The sequence below is a fragment of the Sminthopsis crassicaudata genome, chromosome 6 (genome assembly GCF_048593235.1).
Source record: "Sminthopsis crassicaudata isolate SCR6 chromosome 6, ASM4859323v1, whole genome shotgun sequence".
Lineage (NCBI taxonomy): Eukaryota > Metazoa > Chordata > Mammalia > Dasyuromorphia > Dasyuridae > Sminthopsis > Sminthopsis crassicaudata.
The window spans coordinates 105601315-105628514 of record NC_133622.1 but is presented as its reverse complement, the minus strand read 5'-3'; the positions used below and the strand labels follow the sequence as shown (position 1 = coordinate 105628514).

The 27200-nt window shown below is 38.9% G+C and overlaps 1 protein-coding gene and 1 pseudogene across 6 annotated transcripts in view; one reads left to right on the top strand and one right to left on the bottom strand.

Moving 5' to 3' along the window:
• Nucleotides 1-27200, top strand: part of CENPU (centromere protein U) — a 72828-nt gene that overhangs the window by 3623 nt on the left and 42005 nt on the right. The window contains exons 2-4 of one of the 6 annotated variants that reach the window (XM_074273542.1): nucleotides 1103-1253; nucleotides 16071-16119; nucleotides 26910-27027. In XM_074273542.1, coding sequence (XP_074129643.1) covers nucleotides 1225-1253; nucleotides 16071-16119; nucleotides 26910-27027 — 196 coding nt within the window. In that variant the 5' untranslated portion in view covers nucleotides 1103-1224. Of the gene's footprint in view, nucleotides 1-1102; nucleotides 1254-14640; nucleotides 14960-14994; nucleotides 15283-16070; nucleotides 16120-22735; nucleotides 23877-26909; nucleotides 27028-27200 lie in introns of those variants that run through there. The other 5 variants (XM_074273541.1, XM_074273544.1, XM_074273545.1 and 2 more) reach the window with 5 other exon arrangements.
• Nucleotides 26232-26329, bottom strand: LOC141548149 (U6 spliceosomal RNA; annotated as a pseudogene).

Here is a 27200-nt window from a genome sequence, read left to right as displayed (position 1 = left end):
TTGTAGTCCCAGATATATGAAAGTCAATCCCTTGGCTGTTAGGTTATGGATAACATATTTCATCACTAGTCTTCTTGAAATGCTCTTTATGTTGATTAGAGTTTTTAAGTCTTTCAAAGTTGTTTATCTTAACAATGTTGTTATCATAGAAATTATTGTCCTACTTCTAATCATAGTGCTCTGCATCATTCTTCAAGTTTCCCAAGTTTCTTTGAAACCATCCCTTTATCATTTTTACCACCTCCTTCCTTCTATAGGGGCACCTTACCAAGGGGTGCCAAGGTTAGGAATCATTTTTCTCAATCTATGATTTATGATTCCAATTAATAAACTATTTCATGGAAGACATCTTTCAAAATATCGTGTATTTTGACAGCCCATATTTTAGAGCATCTATGTGAAAAGAACAGAAAATTATGCACAGTATCTCAGGTCAACTGTGAAAGTGAACCTAGGCAAAAACCCCTAAATATATTTTTTTTAATGAACAGAAATCAATTTTCTTTCTCTCTCACACTACCCATTGAGAAAAACTAAAACCAAAACCAAAATCCTCATAACAGATATGCCAAGTCATGTAATACAAATGTTTTCATTAGTCATGTTGAACAAAATATGTTTCATTCTGTACTTTGAGATCAATTCTCAGTCAGGCAGGGGCAAAATAGTATTGTCCCTCTTCTAGTAACATGATAGTGGTTATATGGATCAGAGATCTTATGGCTTTTCCTCCTTTCTTTTATCCTTTCTTCTTTCCCTTCTTTCTTATCCTTTCTTCCTCCCTTGCTTGTTTCTTTCCCCCTTCCCTCTCTCCTTCCTTCCTTTCCTTCTCCCTTCCCTTCCCTCCATGTCTTTTTCCTTCTATAATTATATAAATTGCTGTAATTGTATGAATTGCTCTAATTCTATTCATTTCATTCTTCAATATAAAAGTCTTCAAAATTATTAACTTTTATAATATTGCTATTATGGTATGAATTATGCTCCTGTTTCTGGTCCTTTCATACAGTGTCACTTTATACAAGTTATTTCATGTCTTTTTTAAATCATCCATTTCCTCATTTCTTATAATACAACAATTCTGTCCTTCATATTTCTACAGGTCTGAGTTAGACCTCCAGGAGCAAGGTCTAGAGGTGGATCCCGTATCACAACATATGGCACCGGAGTGTGGGACACAAGAATCACAAGAAACAAAGAAGCAGCAGCACCTGAGAACTGTTCATGAGTAGGATCTTCCCAGAGTTCCTTTGGTAATCTGAGTGGAAGTGATGAGGTGTAAATGATGAGGAGTAAACTGTGGTCTAAACAGAGATGGGTCAGTTCCTTTCTCTCTCTTCTTCCTTCCCCAAAGTAACCAATGGCAGGTTCGGCAGCAAAGGAATTTGCTACTTAATGCTGTATGGAAACATAGTCTTTATTGATTAGAATGGAAACACCGGAGAGAGCCGGTGGGCAAAATGGCTGCATGGTACAAGGCCATTTTTGCAAAGAGAAGATTTTTGAGTTTTCTCCTTTATGCAGTGATGTAAATAAGATAAGGATTCTCTTGTTATCTTTTGGGGACAGACAGAAGTCTCTTCCCAAAAAGGAATTTCCTGATGCCATTTGGTCTATCTGAGCAGATTAGAATGGGGGCTGTAAAACCCCAGCCAGCTCAGATAGCCCAAACTAGTTTGACCAGATCTTGTATCAAAGGTCCAAGTCCCAAAAGAAGTTGGAGATCAAACAAGGAATATCAAGGGGCTACCGCCCTCAACAGAAGGAAAGGGAGAAGAGCCCCAGTAAGAAGTTTTTAGTCTTTGATAATTTCCAAATTAAAAGGAGTATCTTCCCCTGGCTTGACCTGAGCAGTCAAGCTCTTCAAACACAGAGTATGCTTCTATTCTCAAGCCAGATGTATCTTGTCCTTCCTCTTTAGCTTTAACTAATCCCTCTTGTAATGGTGACATGGAGGGGCAAAACTGCTGCATGGATGGTGCTGATGGTGTCACTACCTCTCCCCCTCCCCCTCCTCCCTCTACCCATGAAGTCAAAGTTGAGGGAGGAGGGTCAGGAGATGGGCAATGCCCTAAGAATGCCTGCTCAGGTGTAACTGAGCTGTTAAAGTGAGGAGCACCACACCCCTTAAGCTCATCTGCACTGTCCTTAAGGTACTTAACTCTTTTCCCGCCCAACTCTCCTTACCTTCCAGCTGCTTTGTCAGTACCATCCCCTTCCTGCTCTTTCTCCTCACACTTCCTTGTCTGGCTGTCCACATTAAAATGTTTCCTTTTCTTTAAAACTTGTGAGATTCTTTAAAGCCAATTGTATTATATTGTACATAAGGAATGTTTCCTCAGGAATTGAATCAGGACCCCTAGCTTGGTAATATATTCAATTAGTTGCTCTCCTACTATTTTCCACGTCTCTGGCTCTAATTTTTCTTCCTTAGGGAGCCAAGGAGACATGCACTCTAATATATTTAAGAGTCCAGTGATCTACTTCTGAGTTACCAACAAACCTTGCTTCTTTATTCATCTAACTATGCATGCTACATACTCCCCTTGTGGTGGGAAAGGCTCTTTTCTTAGTATTTGCCCCATTTCGGCAGAAAAATGAAAGTGACTAATTTAGCCCTTACCAAATCTTCCCTTTTGTCTGTTTTTGTACTTACCCTATTTCCAGGTCCCAGGTACTTCCCCACTGAACCTGTCAATCAAACCAGTCCAGCTGCTATGTCTAGGGCCCAAATCCTTGATCTTAGTGGAAGAGTGATGAAGGCAGGAGACCCATGAGGCTGGTCAAAGATGGAGTACCTTATTTCCAGTCCTCTCAGCTCTTAAATACCTTGTTATGATTACATTATTACAGTACACACTAAGTATGCCAATTAGAGAACCATTATATCATCACATCACACTGAGTAAGTGCTAACTATAAGCACCCTGCTATTGATATGTAAATGCATCTTTATTGTAAATATGCCTTGCTTCAAGTAGAATACAGGTGGTCATGCCCTCCTTGACTTCTCAGGAAAGGTGAGAGCACCAAAGGGAGAAGGGGAGCCAAACCAGACACTATCAGCAGATTCCCTCTGGGCTGAAGGGTCTTATACCTTACCCAGAGTTCCCCCACTATCTGCAGCCCTCTACAGTATTCATAGAACAACTTATTCTGCCCATCTTCAATTAACTGGTATTCCTTTAGTTTCCAGGGTTTTTTTGTTTTTGTTTTTGTTTTTATTACAAATAAAGAGCTGCTTTAAATATTTTTTCCTCATTTAAAATAATCTTTTGAATATAGCTGGATCAAAGGATATACACTGTTTAATAACTTTTTGTGTATAATTCCAAATTGCTTTCCAGAATGGTTGTCCCCATTCATAGAACAGTACACTAACATGCCAATTTTCCCACAGCCCCTCCAACATTTGTCATTTTCTTTTTTGAGGGAGGTCATCATCTTTGCCAGTCTGTTGAGTATTAAGTAGTACCTCAAAATTGGCAAGTGAATCACAAGTTATTCTATAGTATTATTAAATGGGATTTCTCTTTCTATTTTTGACGGGGTTTTTTTATAAGGCAGCTGGTGGCACAAAGTGGATAGAGCATTGGACCTACATTCTGGAAAATCTAAGTTGAAATTCAGCTTCAAACACTTAATGGTTGTATGACTCTGAGCAGATCATTTAACCTCTGCTTGCCTTAGTTTCTTCAATTGTAAAATGGGGATAATATTAGCACATTCCTCCCAAGGTTGTTGTAAGGATCAAATGAGATAATATTATTTGTAAAGTGCTCTGCATATTTACCGGTAGATAGATTCTTACCTAATTAAAACTTTCCCTCTTTTTCCCATTAGTATTATACAGCTATGCTGATTATGTGTAGATTTGTTTTTGATGTTACTGAAATTTTTAATTGATTAAATTAATTTTTAAATTGATTCTCAAGGGTCTTTCAAGTGCATCATATCATCTGCAATAAATGATAATTTTGTTCTTCTTTATCTATGATTGTTTCTGCACTTACTTTTTCTACACATTGCTGAAGCTAACATTTCTAGTACCATGTCAAAGAGAAATAGTGACAATGGACATCCTTATTTCTCCTCTGGTTTTATTGAAAAGTCTTCTAATTTATCCCCTTAAAATGATAAATTGTATATCTGAAACCAAGAATTAGCATCCTATATAACAGAAATAAACTAGATTCATTTTCCAGAAAAAAAGAGAATTTAAGGACTACCTTTCTTGGGATGTCCAAACTCCTAATAAAAGTAATTTAATTACATCAGTGAGATGTAATCCTTTTGTATATCCTTTTGAAATTTTGTATGTGCTTTTAGATACAAATATCCCCTAGATCATGGAACTGAGTTTAATCAGGGATTATTTCAAATAATTCAACAACTATTTATCAAGGCCTGTGAGGGGGCATATATGTTAATCACAATGTATACAAATACCAAAACAACAGTTCCTGCCCTCTCTTAAGGGATATAATAAGTATAAAAAGGGAAAAACAAAGAAGAAATAGAAGGAGGAAGGGATGAAGAAAAAGAGAAAGAGAAAGGAGGGAAGAAAGAGGGAAGAAAGAAAAGAGGGAAGAAAGTAGGGAGGGAAAATGAAAAATAATGAAGGGGAAAAGGGAGGAAATGAAAGGAGGAAAGAAAGATAAAGGAAGTGAGGGAAAGAGAGATGAAAAAGAGGGAGAAAAAAGAGAGGAGATAAAAAAAGGAAAAGAGGGAAGAAAAAGAAAGGGAAAGAAGAAGGGGAGGGAAAAAAGGAAAAGAAGTGAAGGAAGGAGGGAAAAGGAGAGAAAGAAGAAGGAAGGGAAGAAAAGAAGAGTAAAAAGGGAGGGAGGAAGAAAAGAAACAAGGAAAGGAGGAAGGGATGGCACTTCATTAAGAGTTTTATAAATATTATCTCATTTGATACTCACAAAACTGCGGGAAGGTAAGGTAATTATCTCCATTTGACAGCTGTGGAAAGTGGCAAAAACAGTTATTCAAAAAAGAGTATGATCTAAACAGGAGTTATGTTGGTCATGAATAGAGGGACAATAGATGGTGAGCCTGAGATGACACTGGTCCCCATGAAATGTGAGCCTAGAAAAAAAAAAAGCCTAATACGTTGGAAGATTTTTTTTAATGGAGAATATCTCTGGACTACAAGATCATAGATGCAGAGCTTGAAGACATCTGAAACACCTTCATTTTAAAGATGAGAGAACTGACCACTACATAGAATTCCCAATCCCTGCAATTTTGTCCACCTGCATTTTTGATTTTCCTCACAAGCTAATTGTACACTATTTCAAAGTCCAATTCTTTTTGTACAGTAAAACAACTGTTTGGACATTGTATTTAATTTATACTTTAACATATTTAACATTTAACGGCACAGGTCCTATTCCAAAGAATTCGCAAACCCGAAATCTATGTGGCAAAAGAGATTTGTTGGCACTGAGAAGCCAGCTTGCTAGGAAGACAGATTAGTGTGGCAAAAAGATCCTGTTAGGAAGATAACAAAGGTTAACACTGAGAAGAGACTATCTTCACCAGTGGGAAAAAAGTCCTGGCAGGACAGATTGCTAAGAAGGCAGCTTCCTTGGCAAGCATAATCCTGTTTAGGACTTCTGCAAAGATTTGGGGTTCAGAGTTGTCTTTTATTAGCCATCTGAGACTCAGGCTTCAATTCAAAATTGAATGAGATTCACTCAATTATTGACAATGCCCTGGGCCTAGATCTCCAGTTGAAAAGAGATTACTTATTTTGGGAGTTTGAGCTAGTGGGAGTGGTTTGAGACTAATCTTCAACTCAATAGAAGGTGCAACCATAAACCTTGCCTTGATCCCCAACTGAATGAGACTACCCAATTGGACTCCCTAAAGGTGGGCCTCTTTCAGAGGAGAGTTTGAGACTCAGGAACTTCCCCCCAAAAAAAGGGGTACAAAGCCTCAGGGCTCCCCAAAAGTCAAAGGGGACACAATTTACATCAAAGTTACTTGCTCAGAGTCATACCACTGGTAAATGAGGATTTGAACTCAGGTCTTTCTGATCCCAAGTCCAGTGCACTAATCGTTTTGCAAACTAGCTGCTTCTATTTAAATAGACAAGTAAATAGAGGTTAATATGAGAGGAAAAAGTAGTGATTTTGCAGATCTTAGAATAAGAAGATTTTTCCAATATCTGCATCCAAAGAGAAAACTAGGGAGGCTGAATGTGTATCAAAGCATAGTGTTTTCACCCTTTTTTTTGTTTTTTGCTTGCTTGTTTTCCAGGTTTCTATCCATAAGTCATCTAGCTGCCAAATATTAGTGGCTCCCTATCAGTTTTAAAATTAAATATAAAGTTCTCTGGCATTTAAAGCTCTTCACAACTTGGCCTTTCTCTCTCTTGCCAATATTATTATTATTTTTTGTTTCTTTTTTTAAAATTAATTTTGTAATTATAAGATTTTTTTTTGACAGTACATATGCATAGGTAACTTTTTACAACATTATCCCTTGTACTCCCTTCTGTTCCGAATTTTTTCCCTCCTTCCCTCCATCCCCTCCCCTAGATGGCAGGCATTCCCATACATATTAAATATCTTATAGTATATCCTAGGTACAATATATATGTGCAGAACCAAATTTTGTTGTTGTGGTTGCAAAGGAAGAATTGGATTCGGAAGGTAAAAATAATCTGGGAAGAAAAACAAAAAAATGCTAACAGTTTATACTCATTTCCCAGTGTTCCTTTTCTGGGTGTAGCTGATTCTGTCCATCATTGATCAATTGGAATTGGATTAGCTCTTCTCTATGATGAAGATATCCACTTCCATCAGAATACATCCTCATACAGTATCATTGTTGAAGTGTATAATGATCCCCTAGTTCTGCTTGTTTCACTTAGCATCAGTTGATGTTAAGTCTCTCCAAGCCTCTCTCTGTAGTCCTCCTGTTGGTCATTTCTTACAGAACAATAATATTCCATAACATTCATATACCATAATTTACCCAACCATTTTCCAATTGATGGGCATCCGTTCATTTTCCAGTTTCTAGCCACCATAAAAAGGGCTGCCACAAACATTTTGACACATACAGGTCCCTTTCCCTTCTTTAGTATTTCCTTGGGATATAAGCCCAGTACTAGCACTGCTGGATCAAAGGGTATGCAAAGTTTGATAACTTTTTGAGCATAGTTCCAAATCATTCTCCAGAATGGCTGGATGTATTCACAATTCCACCAACAATGCATCAGTGTCCCAGTTTTTCCACATCCCCTCCAACATTCATCATTATTTGTTCCTGTCATCTTAGCCAATCAGACAGGTGTGTAATGATATCTCAGAGTTGTCTTAATTTGCATTCCTCTGATCAATAGTGATTTGGAACACTCTTTCATATGAGTGGAAATAGTTTCAATCTGAAAATTGTCTGTTCATATCCTTTGACCATTTATCAATTGAAGAATGGCTTGATTTTTTATAAATTAGAGTCAATTCTCTGTATATTTTGGAGATGAGCCCTTTATCAGAACCTTTAACTGTAAAAATGTTTTCCCAATTTGTTACTTCCCTTCTGATCTTGTTTGCATTAGTTTTGTTTGTGCAAAAGCTTTTTAATTTGATGTAATCAAAATTTTCTATTTTGTGATCAATAATGATCTCTAGTTCTCCCTTGGACACAAACTCCTTCCTCCTCCACAAGTCTGAGAGGTAAACTATCCTATGTTCCTCTAAATTATTTATGATCTCGTTCTTTATGCCTAAATCATGGGCCCATTTTGATCTTATCCTAGTATGTGGTGTTAAATGTGTGTCCATGCTACCATAGTAATTTCCAGTTTTCCCAGCAGTTTTTGTCAAATAATGAATTCTTATCCCAAAAGTTGGGATCTTTGGGTTTGTCAAACACTAGATTGCTATTTTTATTCACTATCTTGTCCTGTGAACCTAACCTACTGATCAACTAGTCTATTTCTTAGCCAATATCAAATGGTTTTGGTGACTGCTGCTTTATAATATAGTTCTAGATCAGCTAGACCACCTTCATTTGATTTTTTTTTTCATTACTTCCCTTGAAATTCTCGACCTTTTGTTCTTCCATATGAATTTTGTTGTTATTTTTTCTAGGTCATTAAAATAGTTTCTTGGGAGTCTGATTGATATAGCACTAAATAAATAGATTAGTTTAGGGAGTATTGTCATCTTGATTATTCGCTCGGCCTATCCAAGAGCACTGAATGTCTTTCCAATTATTTAAATCTGACTTTATTTTTGTGGCAAGTGTTTTGTAATTTTGCTCATATAATTCCTGACTTTTCTTTGGTAGATGGATTCCCAAATATTTTATACTCTCAACATTTGTTTGGAATGGAATTTCTCTTTGTATCTCTTGCTGTTGGATTGTGTTGGTAATGTATAAAAATGCTGAGGATTTATGTGGATTTATTTTGTATCCTACAACTTTGTTAAAGTTCTGAATTATTTCTAATAGCTTTTTAGCAGAGTCTTTGGGGTTCTCTAAGTATACCATCATGTCATCTGCAAAGATAGTTTGATAGTTTGATTTCCTCATTACCTACTCTAATTCCTTGAATCTCTTCTTCCACTCTTATTGCCAAGGCTAGCATTTCTAGTACAATATTGAATAGTAATGGTGATAGTGGGCATCCTTGTTTCACTCCTGATCTTACTGGGAAAGGTTCCAGTTTATCACCATTACATATGATGTTTACTGACGGTTTTAAATATATGCTCCTTATTATTTTAAGGAATAGTCCATTTATTCCTATACTCTCAAGTGTTTTTAGTAGGAATGGATGTTGGATTATATCAAATGCTTTTTCTGCATCTATTGAGATGATCATATGGTTTTTGTTAATTTGGTTATTGATATAGTGGATTATGCTAATATTTTCCTAATATTGAACCAGTCCTGCACTCCTGGTATAAATCCCACTTGGTCATAGTGTAGTATCCTGGGGATGATTTTCTGTAGTCTTTTTACTAATATTTTATTTAAGATTTTAGCATCAATGTTCATTAGGGAGATTGGTCTATAATTTTCTCTGTTTTCGGCCTACCAGTATCAATACCATGTCTGTGGCATAAAAGGAATTTGGTAGGACTCCTTCAATCCCTATTTTTTCAAATAGTTTATATAGAATTGGAGTTAGTTGTTCTTTAAATGTTTGGTAGAATTCACATATAAATCCATCTGATCCTGGGGATTTTTTCTTAGGGAGTTGGTTAATAGCTTGTTCTATTTCTTTTTCTAAAATGAACAATTTAAGTAATTTATTTTCTCTTTTGTTAATCTGGGCAATGTATATTTTGTATATCCATTGCTGTTAGGCTATCTCTCACCCCTCATATCTCACAGCTCAACATTTGGTGGCCTGTTATGGGGCTCCCCAACATTTTGTTTTAGGTAAGCCTTATCATACTGCTGTTGTCTGTTCTATAGATGGGACACCCAAAAACTGGGGAAGGACTGGGGTGTTGGGAGCTCTATACTCAGCAGACTTCCTTGACTATGAATGCCTAAACTAGAAATTCCTGGGTTTTTCAGCAGAATTACCCTTAATCAGGGAACTTCTGTCACTTTTCTCCCTTTCAGAGACACCTGAGAGGACGGATGCTATAAAATCTGGAAAAATCTAAGATTTGTGGGGAAAAAAAAAATGGGACAATACACCTCTCTATATATACTTAAGGATTTTCCCTTAGGTTGTCTCCTAAACAGAGATAAATTTGGCTTTAAAGACCTCAAAACTAAAAAACTTAAAACAGTACTGCAAGATAGATCTTTTTCTCACTATATCCTTCCTTACTTTTTCCCACTCCAAGGATGAGAACTTTGCTCCTAGCATTTTCTCTCCAGCTTTTCTTGATGTCATTCTGTTGCCCCTGCCAGTGGGATGCTAACTCCTTCTTAGCCTTTCAGCTAGGGAGCAGTCATTTTATTATCTCTGAATGCCACAACTGTTGCTACAATCAACTAACTATTCCTACTGCTTGCCTGGTGTTCAATTAAAAATAATTAAAAACTTGGTGGAAGGTTGTTTTGCTGTTCACACTGTTCACACTGTTACAGTCAGAACAAGCTCAAAGATTAGGATAATTTCTTATCTATCCCAAGGAGAGAAGAAAAACACTGTTCGGGATGACATTTCCCCCCTAGGTCACAAAACAGGTTTCAGCTACTCCTTGTCCAGAGAGTCCATTTTAAAAGCCAGTTATATTATTGAATCCATTCCGTTCTGTATGTGCAAATGATGTAATATAGCTTCTAAGGGGAGACAGCAATAATTTTAAGGTCCCTTGACATTATCAGGCTTCTGTCAGTGATTCTAAAGTCCTCTGGCTTTGGAATCTCTGATCCTGAGGTCCCCTAACCCCAACCTAAGAATACTGTTCCTCTAACAATCTGTCAACAAACATTACTGTCTGTTGGTCAGTGATAACCAAATTCTTGAGACCACTCTTTGGCTCTACCCCTAGGCCATAAAATTAGCATATCTATAAGATGAAGAACTAGATAAATGTGTCTTCTTGCTCCAAATTCTTTGCTAAATTTTCTTGGAATTTAGACTGCTTCAATTGGTGTTACAAGTACAATAAACTTTGCCCCTTGACTTGGATATGGGTTCAAACCTACAAATCCTTTTGAGGCCATTCTGTGACCCCAACCTTTTGAGGTCATGCATGAGATTGCATTGCATCTTATTGCATGAGATCTGAAGAATCATTCTGTTCATTCTTCCTTCCTCCCTAGTAGAATTTTCTGTTATGATAGTTTCTCTTATGATAAATTATGAGTTTTTTCTCTTGCTAAGTATTACAAATTTAGGTAGAGTCCTGATTTGCCACATTCCTTTACATGTATTCTCTATTTTAAATGTTTTTGTTTCTGTGGATAGAGGGCTGGGGCCTAGAGTCAAGAAGATCAGAGTGCAAATTTAGCCTGAGACATTTACTATGTGACCCTAAACAAGTCATTTTGATGAGGTCCTGGATGGCTGGGTACTGCTGGCAGAGAAAGACTGAATAATTGCCCTGAGGCAAACAAGAAAGGGCATTGATGGGGATCAATCTGACCTTACAGTCCCACCTTGCAGTATCCAGCCAAGAAATCCAAGTTATGTCAAACTCTTGGGGCCCATCCTCTATGAAAGTCAGGGGCAGCCTCACCTTGTTATGTCCTATCAGAAATCCCAGTCATCTCCCTGAGGTTAAATTTTCCCTAAAAATCTGTCTTTGGTCCATGCCATCTTTGCTGAAGCCCTTTGGGTCAGTCTGCCTTGTATTGTCTTTCCCTTCTCCCCTCCCCATGGCACATGGTATCTTTCCTCTCAACTCACACTATGACTTCTGATGTGTTTCTCCTTCTTATAGCTAACTAACTTTTTTAGGGTGATAAATCCCTTTTAGGATTTAGCCTGATAGCTAAGGACATGCCCCAACTTCATGGTTCTCTTGGGTGATTGTGAGTTCCACTAAGGAACTTATCTTTTTCATTGTTAATTATTAAAACCCCTCACCTCGCTATGTGCTTTCCTGACTCTATTTAAGATTCCTGCTATCTATTAGATCTCTTCATTTGTCTGTAACCTCTTCTCCTACCTTTTGCCAAAGAGAATGGCCACTGTGAATTCTTCATATGACTGAACCCCAACCTTTGGTGCTCTCCTAATTCACATCATCTGGTGCCTACAAACCACATCATTTGGTACATCCATCACATCAACTTCACCTCTGTTTGCCTATTTTCTCATTTTTAAAATGGAGATAATTAGCACCTGCCTCCCAAAGTTGTTGAGAGGAACAAAGGTGATAATAGTTGTAAAGTATTTAGCATAGCCTGGCACAGAGTAAGTGCTATTTAAATGTTAATTGTTATCTTCAGAACTTAGAACAGGGGTTCTCAAACTATGGCCCGAGGATGGGGCCTGCTGAGGAAGTTTATGCTGCCCGCTTGGTTATGGCAAATGGGCTGAGGGGCGGAGACAGAGTGGGAGTTTTGTTTTTGCTATAGTCAGGCCCTCCCACAGTCTGAGGGGCAGTGAACTGGCCCCCTATTTTAAAAGGTTGAGGACCATTGATTAGAAGATGCTCTGGTACACTTATAGTAGCAGTAACATTCAATCTAAGTCCAGATACGCATAACAATTCAAATCTTGCCATTGTCTTTTACTTGCTGCAAGACCTGAGACAAATTACAACTTTTCTTGGCTCTGGTTTCCTCATCTGTTTAAAATAATAGGGTCGAATTATTTGGTCTTTTTAGTTTTAAATCTTTGATCTTATGATACTATTTTACATTCAAGCCAAACTGGACTACATTTTTTCCATCAGATGAGATTTTCTCCTTCATCACTAGCCACTTCTCAAATGTAACAGTTAACTTTTTGTTTGCTCTTCATAACTATGAACTCCCTGAAGACAAAGATCTCTTCTCATTCACTTTGTAGTTTCTCAGAGGGCTCTGAAAGTGGTAACAGCTTCATGCAGGTTATTTGAATGTTGCTGTTTTTGCTGTTCTCAAGTGCTACTGCCCCTCCCCCCTCTTCCAAATGACCTCATTGTTTACTGGTTTATATTTAGCTATAGAAATTCCACTTGTGATTTCACTGTTACAGAGAACACTCAGGTGAGGACATTTCTACCAGTACAGGTTGGCAAGTTCTCTGAATGGTAATTTAAAGTTTAGAGAGTTGCCTGGATTGCTAAAAGATTACATAACACACATAGTGTGAGTCAGAGGTCAAGCTTGGAGCCCACTTTCTCCCTACCCTCTCAGTCTCCAGAGTTCTGTCTGTGAATCTGGATGGCATTTTCCATCCAGAGTTTTTTGGGATTTCTCTGGCTCATTGAACTGCTAAGAAGAAACCAGTCTTTCGAAGTTGATCAACCCACAATTTTGCTGTTACTGTGCATATGTTCCTGATTCTATTTGTATCTCTCAGCATCAATTTGTGTAAATCTTTCCAGGTTTTTCTAAAATCAGCCTGTCCATCATTTCTTATAGAACAATAATATTCTATTACTTTCATATACCATAACTTATTCAGCCATTCCCTAAATGATGGGCATCCACTCATTTTCCAATTCTTTACCACCACAAAAAGTTGCTACAAACATTTTTGCACGTGTGGGTCCTTTTCCCTCCCTTATGATTTCCTTGGGATACAGACACTGCTGAATCAAAGGGTATGCACCGTTTGATAGTCCTTTGGGGATAGTTCTAAATTGCTCTTCAAACTCTCTGTTTGCATTTTTGCATTTCTGTTTTTCCTCGCAGGTTATTTTTACCTTCTGAATCCAATTCTCCCTGTGCAACAAGAGAACTGTTCGGTTCTGCACACATATGTTGTATCTAGGATATACTATAACATATTTAATATGTATGGGATGGCCTGCCATCTAGGGGAGGGGGTGGAGGGAAGGAGGAAAAAATTCAGCATAGAATCGAGTGCAAGGGATAATGTTGTAAAAAATTACCCAAGCATATGTACTGTCAAAAAAAAAAAAGTGTAAAAAAAAAAATTGCTCTTCAGAACAGTTGGATCATTTCACAACTCCACCAACCATGCATTAGTGCCTCAGTTTTCCCACATTCCCTCCAACATTTATCATCGTAATTTTTTTGTCATTTTCCCAGGGTCACACGGCTAGAAAGTGTTAAGTGTCTGAGACCAAATTTGAACTCGGGTCCTCCTGAATTCAGGGCTGGTGCTCTGTCCACTGCGCCCCCTAGCTGCCCCAATTTCCTGTCATTTTAGCCAATCTGAGAGGTGTGAGGTGACACCTCAGATTGTTTTAACTTGTATTTCCCTAATCAATAATGATTTAGGACATTTTTTCATATGACTACAGATAGCTTTAATTTCTTCATCTAAAAATTGTTCATATCCTTTGACCACTTCTCAATTGGGGAATGGCTTGTATTTCTTTTTTTATGACTTGTATTTTTTACAAATTTGGCAGTTCATTTATTTTAGAAATGAGGCCTTTATCAGAAACACTGGGTACAGATTTTTTCCCCAGCTTGGTGCATCCCTTTTAATCTTGTTTGTGCAAACCCTTTTTAATGTAAGGTGACCCCTTATCCATTTTGCATTTCTCTGGTTCTGCTTTGGCCACATATTCCACCCTTCTCCAAACCGTCTCTTGCTCTCTTAATTTTCTTATGCTATCCCTTTTTACGCCCAAATCATGCACCCGTTTTGACCTTATTTTGATATGGAGTATGAGATGTAGGTCTGATATTTAACATGAATTGGTCGACCTGCCATCTGCGGGGGAGGAGGAGAAAATTAGAACAAAAGGTTTGGCAATTGTCAATGTTGTAAAATTACCCATGCATGTATCTGGTTAATAAAAACTATTTAAAAAAAAAAAAACTTAAAAAAAAAGAAAGAAATGTGGGTCTGTGCCAAGGTTGGAAGCAGTTTTTAACCTTGCTTAATTAAGTGCCCCACACACTTTTTGCTCAGGCCTGTTGATTGCCTGGTTGGTTTATTAAAGGCATACAGTGGAAGGCTGGGCAACTTTTGAGTGCCCCTAGAGCCACGTGATACTGGCAGACCAATGGGGATGATCAGGGGGCGGGGCCTTCGGATACTGCTTAATGGTTGGAGGGGAGGGAAAGAGTAGACGCAGCCAGTGGAATTTGAAAGCCAAGGCGGGCTCCGGGCAGGAGCAAAATCCCGGCCCAGATTTCTTTTTAAAAGATCGGATCGGTTAGTGTATCCGGCCCAAAGGAGGTTCTGGATTTAAATCCGGTCAGAGGAGCACTCCAGGCTTTGACTTTGAACTCTCGGACTGCGCAGGAGACCCGGGCGGATGGGACAGTTCGGCGCGTTAGCCTATTAGGAGGGAGGGTCTATCTTGTTACACTCGGCTACCACACTTAAAAACACTGGGGAGGCTCCCCACATGGAGCCGCGGCGGAGCTCGAGGGCTGGCGGAGCCGCGAGGTAAGTGCTCCCTTCCCAGCGCTCTCGGGCCTGCGTGCCCCGCCTCCTCGCCCGCCACTCCGACCGCGGTGCCGCGCTCTGCCAGTGATGGCACACTTTGACAGTCCGCTTCCTGCGGTTACCGGCGGTCTCTCCGCCTACCTGACTCTCAGCTTTGCATCCCCTTCCTCCCTCCTCCCCTTTCCCAGGGGGCTTTGCAAGGTACTCCCCTTCGACCTGTTCTCGGTCTCCCTGACTGACCGGACGGCTGCAGCAGGTGGACAGGATGCTTCTGTGAAGGGTGAAATTAGGGATGAGCCGGGAAAGTAGTGACATAAGGCTAGGTGAGAGCTGAATTGTTCATGACTGAAACACCAGGCTAAGAAGTTTGTGCTTGGAGGGGTGGGGGGAAGGGAGGAAAAAAACTTGGAACACGAGACTTTGTAAGGGTGAATGCTGGAAGCTATCCACGCATATATTTTGAAAATAAAAAAACTTTGATTAAAAAAAGGGGTCTGTGTTTTATTCTTTCAGCCGTAGGCAGCGTGTCCAGAAGAGGAGATTCGGGTTAATGAAAGGGCTGGAGGCCAGCCTAGAGATGTTGGGCCTCCTGGGGAAAGGGAGAGAAGTCTTGGGGGGCGATTGAAGGGGGGTCATGAATTTGTTGGTCTGTGGATGTAGAACTGAGATCCTTTGGGACCCCACACAATTTCATCAGAAACTGGTGGAAGTTACTCGAAGGCTGGGGTGAACAGCACTTTTCTTTCATAGAGAGCTGTCCAAGAAAACTTGCCTAACAGTGGGAGCTGTCCAACAGTGGAATTTGTGGTCATAAGAGCTTTATCCAGGTCTTCAAGTAGAAGCTAAAAATGTAGGAAGACTCTTGTTGAGGTTGCCTTTGTTCTGTGTACTCGCCGAGGCAGCTAGGTGGCACAGTAGATAGAACACTGGCCCTGGAATCAGGAGGACCCCAGTTCGAAATGTGACCTCAGACCCTAGCAGTGTGACCTCGGGCAATTCACTTTACCCAATTACCTCTAAAAGAAAAGTAAGAGGTTGCAAAGAAATTGGCAGTTTTCCCAATGTAAACTTTTAACATTTTAAAAAATCCTTTTTGTCTTTTTCTTTTTAGTCCCAAGAAAGAGTTAAAAAAAACAGGGAGACACAGTCAAAGGAAAGAGGTAAGTTACCTTTTCATATTTTAGTGCAATTCAAGCCAAACAACAATACAAAATAAATGCAGAACGTAGCTCTGTTTCTTAGATATTGATAAGCCTATCGTTAGTGTTTACTTCTTTAACCCTTTAGTCTATGGTGGAGTTGAAGTGGTCACTTCCTTCATTTAAGTAAAGCTGGATTCAGTTAGGACAAACTATGATATCTTGTGGGCTTGTTGTCCAAGTTCTCCCAGGATATAGGTGGCCTTGGAGCAGTAAGAACCGAGTTCAAATGCTGCTTCAGACATTATTAGTGTGACTGATTAATTCACTTACATTCTCCAGGCCTTGGTTTTCTCATTTGTTAAAATGACTATGGTGGAGTTGATGGCCTCTAAGATCCCCTCCGGCTCTACGTCTGTGATGCTATGATCCATAGATTTACCCAGCCTGCTACAGGCTTGTTTCTGTGTTTTTATTTCATGAGGACTAGGGCAGCCCTCAGGCCCACTATCTGTTATGTTTCTAGAGAAGCTGACGCTCTTGATGAGAGAGATAAAGTTCTGTGAACAATTCATTTGTGAGTAAAAATATTGTGATTGTAGTTGTTGTTTAGTTGTTTTTAACTCATGTCTGATTCTTTGTGACCTCATTTGGTGTTTTCTTGGCAAAAATGTTGGACTGGTTTGCCATTTCCTTCTTCAGCTCATTTAACAGGTGTGAAAACTGAAGCAATAGGGTTAAGTGACCCTATTTGAGGCCACTCTATATTCTTCACTCCAGACCTGGTGCCCCACCCACTGAGCTACCTATCAGCTTCAATACCCACATAAGCACAAATGGCATCAATAACATGTTATCTTTATATTTAATCTTAAATCTATGCTAACTTGTTTACATCTGAACAAAATCAGAAAAACAAATCAATTTTCAGCGTCCTACTCATATATGGCCAGCCTACCCCCTTCATACATTTCTTTGATAATACCCTTTCTTGCATTTGTTACCTTTTTAAAAAAAATTTTTTTTTTTTTAAGTATAGCTTTTTATATACAAAACATATGCATGGGTAGTTTTTCAACACTAACCCTTGTAAAAACTTTTGTTTCAACTTTTCCTCTCCTTCCTTCCACCCCTCCCCCCCAAATGGCAAGTAGTCCTATACATGTTAAATATGTTAAAGTATAGGTTAAATGCAATATGTGTATACATATTTATGCAGTTATCTTGTTGCACAAGAAAGATGGGATTTAGAAAGAAGATAAAAATAACCTGAGAAGAAAAAAACAAAAATCACATTTGTTATCTTTGAAAATATATATAGCTTGCTCCCATTTTGTTCTTCTGTGTTGAAATTTAGATTTAGCTACATAACAGCTTTTATTCTTACACTGTACCAGACTTTGCAACTATACAGTTAAAACATTTGCATTTAAAAAGTATAGATGTTTGTATTGAAGAATGACCTAGATCCCTAATCACTGAACAGTTTCCTATATACAACCAGTCTCCTCTTTTCCTTTTCTTCAATTTTGTGTGTAACTCGTTATCTATCTGCAGCGTTGTCCTAGATTTATTACTGATTTATTGTCTCAACACACTAGTCTTTAAACATTTCCTTAAGATATGAATTAAAAAAAAAAAAAGTCTGAGAAGGATCCCTAGGCTTTGCCAGACTATGACACACAAAAAGGTAGAACCCTTGGGCAGTAGGGAATCCTTCTTCCATTTTGATCCTGAATAAGATATTCCATGACAGTGATGAGCACCTTTAGGCAACAATGGTTATCACTGATGATACAGTCTCATTTAATGTTATTCCTTATCACATACTCTGTTTCAGCCAAACTATTCTGTGCCTTTCCACAGGCTGTACCTGGAATGTCTTCCCACCTTTCATCTTCTCTTCTAAGCCTTAACTTTTTTCTAAGCGTGGTTCACATATCACATACTAAAAAAGACTTTTCCTAATTCCTCTAATATTGAGGAGTTCTTAAATCCTTTTTTGTCATGGGCCCCTTTGGCATTCTGGGGAAGCCTGTGAATCTCCTTTCAGAATAATGTTTTGGAATGTAGTAAAATACATCATGGAGTAGTTAGGTGGCACAAGGAATGGAAGGCCAGACTTAGTCAGGAAGGCATATACAGCTGCAAACATTTACCAACTGTGTGACCCTGGATAAGTCACTTAACCCTTTTTGTTTCAGTTTTCTCTTCTGTAAAATGAGTTGGAGAAGAAAATGGCAAAACTACTCCATTATCTTTGTGAAGAAAACTCCAAAAGGGATCATGAAGAGTCAAACACTATCAGTGATTGAAATGACTGAACAATAACAAAATACATAAGATTTCAGAGGAAAACAATTATATTGAAATATAATTACCATCTTATTTTTTTTTAAAGTTCACATATTCTAGGTTAAAAACCTCTGCTTTGGTTGCTAATGGTCTTACCCTAATGCAATTGTTTTTGCTGAATTTAATGAAATATCACTTAAAAACTTTTTAGTGGCTTATATTACCTACCAAATATAGTGCTGTTCTTGGGAATTCAGAGCCCTCTATGTCCAGCTCAAACATATCTATCCATAGTTATCTCACATTTTATAGTTTGAGCTCTATTTAAATTATACTACTTTCCATTCTCTATTATTATCCTTTCCTCTTCCCTCTTCAAGTTTCTGATTATTTTGTTCCTTCTGCCTAGAATAGGCTCCTGCCTGGAAAATTGAGAAGACAAATCCATACATTATAAATAAATAATAAGGGTCAAAGTCAAGACTTGAACCCAGTCTTTCTGACTCCAAGGCTGACTCTGTATGACACCATATTGTATTCATTTGATAAATGTTATGGTGACAGGGATAGTGGCTGGTTTGTTTGTTTTTTTAAATCTTTGTATTTCTGGTACTTTGTACATAGTAGGTGCTTAATAAAAAGTTGGGTGAATGAGAATGCAACCTGTTATTGATGTCCTGTATTGATATAATCTTAATTTTTAATTCAAACTTTTGATCTTCCCCTATTTAAGGGTTCTTATGATATCTGAGTGCACTTCAGCTCACAAAGCCTTTAGCATGGATTTTTTCAGTGAGTACTTTGTTCCAGTTACTCCCAATGGTGTCTTCTGAAGTCCTATTTCTACTTCCTCATTTAACACATTGGTGACTGACATAGTTAGAGTCCAATTGGGTGGTTTTACTGTAGTTGATAATGGAAATGGGAGGCACTGTTCCAGTATAAATCTCATTTGTTATCTCCCAGTTTCATTTACAAATACTTTTAGATGCTGTGAGTTCTCACACCAAACTTGCATGTTTTTTTTCTTCCATTATTTTTCATTGTTTTATGTCTTTGATCTTTCAGTTTATGTGCTATAGATGAGGGGAAAAAATGAATAGTACATTTGAAGTTGGGAAGGCAGGTGTATGGGAATAAGCACTCACAAAGTGGTTTTTAAAATGAGTTGGTTCATAAGCTCATAAGCTTCATGTCTCTCCACTTGGGGGGAAAAAAAGTTGAAGCATTTGCTGCCTAAGCTGTTTTCTTTGTTTTGTCTTTCTTTGAAGGGAGGGGGGTAGGGGGGATAGCACTTTACTTTGATGACTACTTTGATTAAGATTTTGTAGGAAATTATGATTGTTCAAGTGAGTATCTTTGCCTTTTTTCCATTTTCCATTTTTGGACATCAGATTTTATGAATAAATCTTGTTGAAGTTATTTTAGTCCCATGCTTCATGTTCTCATCTTTAATCCTGTTGACTTTGACCTTTGCTGTAGCTAGTTGAGAGTCTAACTGTACAAACAGCTGATTCTGACATGACTCACATGTCCATAAAGAGCAGTTTCCTGTTTATTAGTATCTTTCTTCCATCTTTTTTTTCCTTCTCTCCCTTCTTTCTTTCCTTCCTCCCTTCCTCTTTTTCTTTCAATATTTGGCATTCACCCTGACTCTTTTGAAGAAGGTGTGCATGCAGGCATTTTATATATCTGTGATGTATAAAGAGAAAAGGCATCTCATCTTTAATTTCTAAAATCCAATTTTTTTTATTATTATTATTATTTTTACTATCCTCCTTTGTGTCCAACTTTGGAAAAGGTAACATTTACTTAGACCTCTAAGAGACAGATTTCAAGAGAAGGAAAATGAAGCATGGGGGACAAAAAATCAGAAGCTTAGTGATGAAAAAGGAAAGGTTGGGAATGGGAGTGGAGAGTAGAATAGGTTGGCTAGATAGCTGACTGAGATGAGAATAAGTTGAAATAATGTATAGATAGATTTGAGGTGGGTTGTGGAGGGCTTTGAATGCCTAGATCATTAGTATATTTAGAAGACAATAATAAATCATTGAAGATGTTTGTTTTTCTTTGAAGAGGCATGATATGGTCTTAGCAATGTATTGTCATTGAAAGGCTTAAAGATGAAGCAGTGCATCACAGAATTCACCCCAAATGATTCTAACTACTATCTCAGAAACAAAGAGCTGGGTTTTTGAAAGACTAGGATGCAGTGATAATGTGGAGATATTAGTAGGATTCTCAGTAAGATACTGGAAGAGAGGAAATATGTTAACAGTATTCTGAAGCAGTTTTTTTTTTTTGACTTGATATGTGGGAGAAATACAAAAAGTCAAAGGTGTTATCCTGCTTAGGGATGGAATTCTCTAGGACAGTGTTGGAACTCAAAGCTACCCAGACATTACCAGGCTAGACTGAGTAATGAGAAAGGTTCAGTTTACATTTTTGTGTCCAAGATACATTTTCTCATCCGTAAAATGCTCTCAGAAGCATTGCTTCTGAGGCTCCTTTTACCTCTGCATCTATGATCTTATGATCCAGTGACTAAGTGGTTTCTAAGGATCTTTCCTCAATTATGATGATTCTGAATGAAGTGGTACTGTGAAAGCTGTCTCACAAGATGGAGACTGTTCTAAAGTGAAGGTCAGCTATGACCCAGGGCCAGGTTTTTTCTCCAGAAATTATGTGGTTTTCAAGGCTTGGGACCTTTTCTTTGTGAGACTAAGTTGGGACCACCGTGGCATTGAAACTCCTATATAAGGTAATTTGTAATTCTAAAGATGTGGTTGGGTTCAAAGTTTTTCCTCATTTATGACTTAGAATGTGAGGTCATCCTGGCTAATCAGGGCAAAGATCCAGTCTATAGGGAGTGTTACCCTAGGCCCCTATATAATTCTTGTTAACTAGGGCCTCCTTTCCTAGACTAACTGCTTGTGGGGAGGGAATACCCCTTCTGTGAGATCATAATAAAATTCCTTTCTGCTTTTGCCTTGAGAAATCTCCTTGATTTATTTGAGCCATTTGTCTTGTCCCACACAATTCTAGGATCTGGATCAAATTCCCTGAGGTGTCTCTCCTGTATGAATCTGGACAAGTTAAACTTAACTCTCTCAGAGCCTCAGGCTCCTTGTCTGAAAGGTACTTACCAGAGCAGGTTGCTGGGGTGAACATGCATCATAAAGGTAGTATCATAGATTTAGAGCTGAATTGGATCTCAGAGTTAGGGTGTCCAGGCTCCTCCTTTTACTTTACTTTTACAGTAAAGTGACTTGCCCAGAGTCACACCAACAGGTAGTGCCAGTACCAAGACTGGAACGCAGCCCTCTGATTTCCAATCCCTCCCATGCTGCACGGAATCGGGTCTAGGGAATGTATGTATATACCTCATTTGAAGGAAGAGGTGTGCTGGGGTGAGAGGATGGAAAATGGAACACTCAATCACTGGGACAAAATACTGCATCCGGATGGAATCCTGGATTTATGAGATCTTAGCTACTGCAAACCCCTCATTTTACAGATGAAGAAAAGTCAGCTGAGGTTTGTGTTTGTTTTCCCTTGTCACGGGGTGTACCGTGTGTGTGTGTGTGTGTGTGTGTGTGTGTGTGTGTACACGTGTGTACTTCCAGCAATTAGGAAAGGAAAGGAAAACGCTAGTATAAGGCTCTTCAAAGTAAAGAAAAGGAATCCAGGACAGAGTAACTGCATTATATTGCCCAGTTCTTTGCTTTTTAAGAAATCGGTCATCACCCGTTTTGAACAGGGACTCTCCGAGATGCCCCGGCCTGCTAAGGCTCCGCCCCTTCTCACTAGACGTGCCCCAAACTGAAGCTGCATAGGCCCCGCCCCTTTTGCCGAGTCCCTAACCCTTATTCCGCCCCTGCTAGCTCCTGGCTCTGCCTCTCTCTGCCCCTGCCCCGCCCTTATACTGACCTTGGCCAATAGCTTGCTCTTTCCTCTCCCTTCTCTCTCACTGTGTTCCAGCCCTTTGCCTACCTCGGCCAGTGAACTGCTGCTCACACTTTATCCCTATATGGTGCTTGAAGTTAGTGTGAACTGCCACTACCACTCCTTTCTCGTCCTGGCCCCGCCTCGACAGTCCCGGAGTGGCTGTTTTATACCCTTCTTATTGTTTGAAACTAGTGAGATGCCGACCTCACCCCTGTATTATGCTAGTCCCGCCCGTGAATGACATAGCCTAGTGGCTGCAGCTGGTACCCTATCCCCTTGTTGATACCTGAAGCTTGTGAAATGTTGCCCCTGCCCCTTCCGCGTCCTGGTTCCGCCCCTGTCTGCTGTTGGTTCCGCCCTCTACTTGATTTCTCTTTCCCTGTTCTTTGTGTTCTTATCCTGGGCCTTGATGTTGTCCCCGCCTCCCCTTCCTGGCCCTGCCCCCATACGTAGTCAGTTACGCAAGCACACAAAGCACGTCGAAACAGGAAGTGGGATCCAAAACAAACGAGCCGGGCTGTGTGGGCGGTGTTGCGGCCAGACTCGGGATAGGGGCGGGGGAGCCTCCCACACCAGCTGTCTGTCCCATCCCTGCTGGTCGCTGCAGCCTTGTCCTGGAGGGAAGTCTCGCTGGACTAGGGGTCCCAGCTGCCTCGCTCCCTCCCGGGCCGGGCGCGGCCTCTCCACAAGCGTCAGAACCATGTCGGCCATGGAGAAACATCTCTTCAACCTCAAATTTGCCGCCAAGGAGCTCAGCAGGAACGCTAAGAAGTGCGAGAAGGAGGAGAAGGCCGAGAAGGCCAAGATTAAGAAGGCTATCCAAAAGGGTAATACGGAGGTGGCGCGCATCCACGCCGAGAACGCCATCCGCCAGAAGAACCAGGGAGTCAATTTCTTGAGGTTGAGCGCCCGCGTGGACGCCGTGGCTGCCCGAGTGCAGACGGCCGTGACCATGGGCAAAGTCACCAAATCCCTGGCCGGCGTCGTGAAGTCCATGGACGTGGCGCTGAGGAGCATGAACCTGGAGAAAATCTCGGCCCTCATGGACAAATTCGAGCACCAGTTCGAGACCCTGGACGTCCAGACGCAGCAGATGGAAGACACCATGAGCAACACCACCACTCTGACCACGCCGCAAGGCCAAGTGGACCTGCTGCTCCAGGAGATGGCTGACGAAGCCGGCCTGGATCTCAACATGGAGTTACCCCAGGGCCAGACGGGCTCCGTGGCCACGGTCGCCTCGGCCGAGCAGGATGAACTGTCCCAGAGACTGGCCCGTCTGCGCGATCAAGTGTGATGGGGGCAGCCTGATGCGCGCCGCGGACAGCACTGGCTTCCAAAACATTCTTTCTGTTGCTGCACACTTACATATTCTGCTCCGACTACACTGGAAACATTGTCTATTTGCCAGAGTGCAGAAGTGCTGTTTATGTGATAAGATCTGTCTTTTAAAATGCAGGAAGAATTTTCACTCTTTGGGATTTTATAATCTGCGATGGACAGACAGGTTGAAGATTGGGGGTATACTTTTGCAGGTGGCTTTTTAACAGGACTAGCGTTTAAGTTGTACTGAAAATTTGACCAGAATGTCTAGCTCTACATATCTGATTTAAAGCGTCCCGACTCCTTTTAAATACCCCCCAGGTTTTATCTTTGGAGAACTGAATGTAATTCCTACTCCCATACCTTGTCCGCCATCCTCCCTGCAAATTGGGATTGAATGATCTTGGGAGCTGTTGGAATGTCTCTCGTTTGATTTCTTAGCCAAAAAAAATTTTAACATAGTATGTTTCTGTGTTGATATCAGATAAAGGCTACCATTGGCTTTTGTTCTCTTTTTATTAGATTTAGTTTAATTAGCAAAAACATTTTTACATAATATTCTGACTGTTGTTTTGGTGCTGTTAGTTACTTGTCTTTACCTGAAAAAAGTGCCATTTTACTTCGTGGGAGAGGTTTATTTGTGTTTTTGTTTTGTTCATAAACTCAGCTATATTTAAACTTTGTCTCAGATGTGTTGAAACATTAAAATTTATATAATTACAGAGCTAGCTAATTCTTTTTAGACTGTATTTTTAAAATATGTTCATTTATGTGTAATTCTGTCATGCTAATAGACTCAGATTACCTAACTAATCTGGGAAAATCCTGGCCTTTGTTTTTGTATGTAAGACAAAAGTTAAAAGATAATGGAGTGATGTGAATTCCAAAGTTAAAAACTATATTTTAAATTCCTGGTTAAATGCCTTTATCCTTTTTGTCTTAAAGCAACCTCTCTTTAATAATTGGCAAAAGGGAAAAAAAAACATGTGGATTTTTTTTTTTTTTTTAATGGAGCCCTAGACGATTTAAATAGTGTGTTGAAAATTGGCTGAGTTGAGTGAGAGTCAAGTGATAATGGAAAGCAGGAGCAGCTATTAAAGACCAATCTCAAAAGGAAAGTAGTTTGGTGCCTACATGTACTTTGGGCAGTTTATCTTAATTGAAATGTGTAAATTAAAATATTTTGCTGTGATTTTCTAAGTTAACATGTAGTGGACAGTGACTCAGCGAAATATCAAAGCAAATGTAGGGATCTAGGTTAAAAAAGTATGATTTTTGTCCCTTGCTGGAATATATCTCCATAAAGGAGTCCCAGTGTTTCTTCATTTAAGGAAGTTCTATTGCAGAGCAAATTGCTATAGGAAATCTTCCTGTTGAGTCATATAAAGGCATCCAAAGTGCAATTATGGAGTTACTTGTAACACATTTCTTAGCCAGGTGTTTGTTATTGTTAACTTCCTAAGGATTGTTATTAATGAGAAATGTGAATCAAGATTGTTTGAAAACAGCTAAATTCAGTTAGAAATTAAAGTTTTGTTTGTGACTGATAGATCCATAACTGCATGTTTCTTTTACCATGTGGAAATCTTAATTTTTTTCCCACTAAAATGGTCTCTTTCTAATTCAGTCTAGGGATACATAGAGATGATTGCAAAGTAAAATACTGAGGAAATATAGTTTCCTTGTTTTCATAGCAGGTAATTATAATTAAAAATGTAAATCATTGCTGAGCTTGGTTAGAAAAAGCTCTATTAAGATGGGAGGAACAAAATTCATACTGTAAGTGAATCAGAAAATTAGTGGGCAGAGGAGGAAAAAGTTGACAGTTCCCTAGAAGGGAAAAGGTTGCATTCTTCCCTAGTCACAGTATTTTTGGTCACACCTGGACTATCTGGAAAATGGACAGTAGAATCAAGAGTAAAGGTACAAGTTGGATTTAGGCTTAATAATATCCAAAAATGGAATATGATACTTCAGGAGTGACTAGGTCCTCTATCTCCTGAGGTCTTCAAGCAGAAATCAGACTTGTTGGGTAGATTGGAAGAGATTGTTGTTCAGTCTTTGGTTGGATTCTATAGCTGAGTAAATCCCTTTCAATTGTTAAATTATGTAACTGAGTTTGGTTACCTAGGAATACTAAGTAAATGTTGAAAAGACCTCAAGTCAAACAGGGAAAAAAAATTTAAATGAAAGCAAGGAAAGAGAAAAATGCAGTGTTCATTTTCAGAAGTAAATTATTTTAAAAATTAGATTATTTGTTGGGGAGGGGAAATGTTTCTAGGAGGAGAGTTTGGGGATATTGCTAGCTTTGTGCTCTATTAGTTTTAATTTTTAAAATTATATTTCTTTAATGTTTTTTCTCATCCACCTCCCTCCTCCCTGAAGAGCAAAAAAGAAAGAAAACATGCATCAAATATGTATAGGCAAGCAAAAAAATTCCCATACTGACCCTGTCTAAAAATGTGTATCTCACCTGACATGTTTATCATTCTGCCAGGAAGTGGAGAGCATTCTTCTTCATTGCCCCTCTGGAATCCTGATTGCTTTGTTGTGTTGATCTTAAGTCTTAAAAATATGAACACTTCATAGATTTGCATGCTATCTTTCCTCAGGGGCCATGTTAGTCTTTATTGTTCCAATTTTAATATATGTGCTGCTAAAGTGAGTGTAATCTTGTACTTAAAAAAAAATTGGGGAGTCTTCATTTAGGAGAACCTAAAAGTAAAAAAAGGAAAGTATGTGATGCATATTTCTTGGAAGTGACTGTATTTGGTGATTGAACAATCTTTGAAGTCTCATGTTTTTTTCACATTCTTGTTACCTTTGCCATGTAGGTGTTGGGATTAAAAACCAGTAAACAATTATTAAACGCCTTCTAAGTGCCAAGCACTATGCTGATAAGTGCTGGGAATACAAAATAGTGCACCTCTACCAAATGTGAATCAGTTTCCTGAAAATACAATTTTAGTCAAGTTTCTAGGGAGTTTGTTTCAATAGAAGCATTACTATAAATTAGGTATGACATCAAAAAGATGTCATAGCAATTTCCATTACATAATTAATGTATTTATAATTTATGAATAACATTATTGAAGTCAGTGTTCAGGTATATCCCTATGTGGGTTGCATAAAGAGGTGTAATGAGTAGAAATGGAAGATTAACATCTATGATAGCAAGAGTATCCTCTTTAAATTCAATTTTTAGTGGCAATGCAATTCAATTATTTGGCTTTTTCCACTTTTAGCCAAAGAAAAAACCATCGCATCTTTCTTGTAAATTACCTTTCCCTGAAGATCTGGATATCTCAATTATTGGGAAGGTAAAAGAAACTGAACAAGATGAAGAATTGGGTGATTCTTTTGGTTAGTATGCAAATTTTTTTTAAAGTTGACTTAAAACATTGTGTTGCTAGATACTAGTTTGAAATAGAGAAATCTTTAAATATAAAAATTCATTATCTATATCTAAGGATTGTGCTGTGAAAAGTGCTTGTTTATTTGAATTAATTTTCCTCTTTTTCAGATGAGTTGAAGCT